The sequence below is a fragment of the Anneissia japonica genome, unplaced genomic scaffold (assembly GCF_011630105.1).
Source record: "Anneissia japonica isolate Jap-2015-1 unplaced genomic scaffold, ASM1163010v1 scaffold288191_len216021_cov166, whole genome shotgun sequence".
Classification (NCBI taxonomy): Eukaryota; Metazoa; Echinodermata; class Crinoidea; order Comatulida; family Comatulidae; genus Anneissia; species Anneissia japonica.
In genome coordinates, this window is record NW_022756005.1 from 8,569 (window position 1) to 9,988 (window position 1,420).

General features: G+C 26.8%; 1 protein-coding gene across 3 annotated transcripts in view; it reads left to right on the forward strand.

The window, feature by feature from the left end:
• The window catches only part of LOC117123818 (hyalin-like), a 30,490-nt gene that overhangs the window by 8,562 nt on the left and 20,508 nt on the right, over positions 1 to 1,420 (forward strand). For all 3 annotated transcript variants that reach the window (XM_033269841.1, XM_033269843.1, XM_033269842.1), the window contains exon 11: positions 249 to 269. In XM_033269841.1, the coding sequence (XP_033125732.1) occupies positions 249 to 269 (21 nt within the window). The remainder of the gene's footprint in view (positions 1 to 248; positions 270 to 1,420) is intronic.

Consider the following 1,420-nt stretch of genomic DNA (forward strand, 5'->3'; position numbering starts at 1 on the left):
TATATATACATGCATATATAAGTAAAGCGACAAGCATTGGCCTTGAACTCCCGGTCACAAGATTAGAGGTTCAACACCTAACCCACTGCGCCACACGCTCGTAGAAATATATAAAGAAAACAGGAAACAGAGTAGACTTTTGGAACACAAGTTTATATGAATATTTCAACATATTTCCTTTTCGTTTATTTTTGTACTTCATTTAAGATTATATTATTTTTCACTCTCTGTAATCTTTTTTTTTTCAGAGACGTTTGTAACAACACCAGGTATTTTTCTCATTGATTTTTTTTAAATTATATAATTTAATAATTAATCCTTAAAGTTATTTTACTACTGATAGTAAGGTTATCATTTGCTTGATACCTTCTGTTATTAAAGAAAAATACACTAATTACTGCAATATGTTTGATTAAGTTATAATAATATTTTCAGTACAATATAATGAACCTCTCTGCTAAGCACAGTCTCTTGGATAAATTTTCAAAAAACGAGAGTATAAACATTTGGAGTAGGCGATTTTAACGCAAATTTAACAGTAACATGTGTTACATAGACCTTTTACCTGCTTTTATCCACTCTGAAGTTATGTTACCTTTGTTCTTGCTGCTGTATATTATTAGGTTGTTTAATTATTACTAATATAATTTTTATGGCTATAATTGTTATTAATTTCATTGTTATTCATTATTATCTTTTTTATTATTATATTAACATTATTGTTTGGTACTTATTTATTCTATTATTATTATATTTATGACTTCATTATTTCCTTTAATATTTTTATTTTTTCTTATTTGCCTTGTATTTTTGGTTATTTTTTTTCTATCTTTATTATAATTGTCATCCCTGACAATGACTATATTTATTATTGTTTACTAAAGCTGATCTTGGTTATTTTATTAATCATTTAGGCCTATTTATTTTTTATCATTATTATTTTTTTCTATTATTATTGACTTTATTTTACAACCTACTTACTTAGGCCTCCTTTAGTCTCTGACATTCTATTTTTGCAATTTTGGATACTTTTGAGCTTTTTTATTCCAATTTTTTTTATACTTCTGACTTCCAAAAAAAATTTTTTTTGTAACTGTTGCTATTTTAATTGTTCTTTTTCCTTTGACCAACTTTTTTTTTGTGTGTGTGTTTTATTATGTCAAATGTTAATTGTTGTTGTAACAGCACCACGAGTCCCGACCGATTATCCAACCTATGTTTTTCCCCCTGCATTAACAATTCAGATGATTTTAACTCCAATATAGATCCCGATCCTCATTTATTTTCTAATAACAAACAAAGCATCTCAGAGTATTACGACCCTGATGAGTTCCCTATCACTGAAACATCAAATGATATTTTTTCTACCATTCATTTCAATTCTAGAAGCATTCTAAAAAATTTTGATCAAATGAAACAC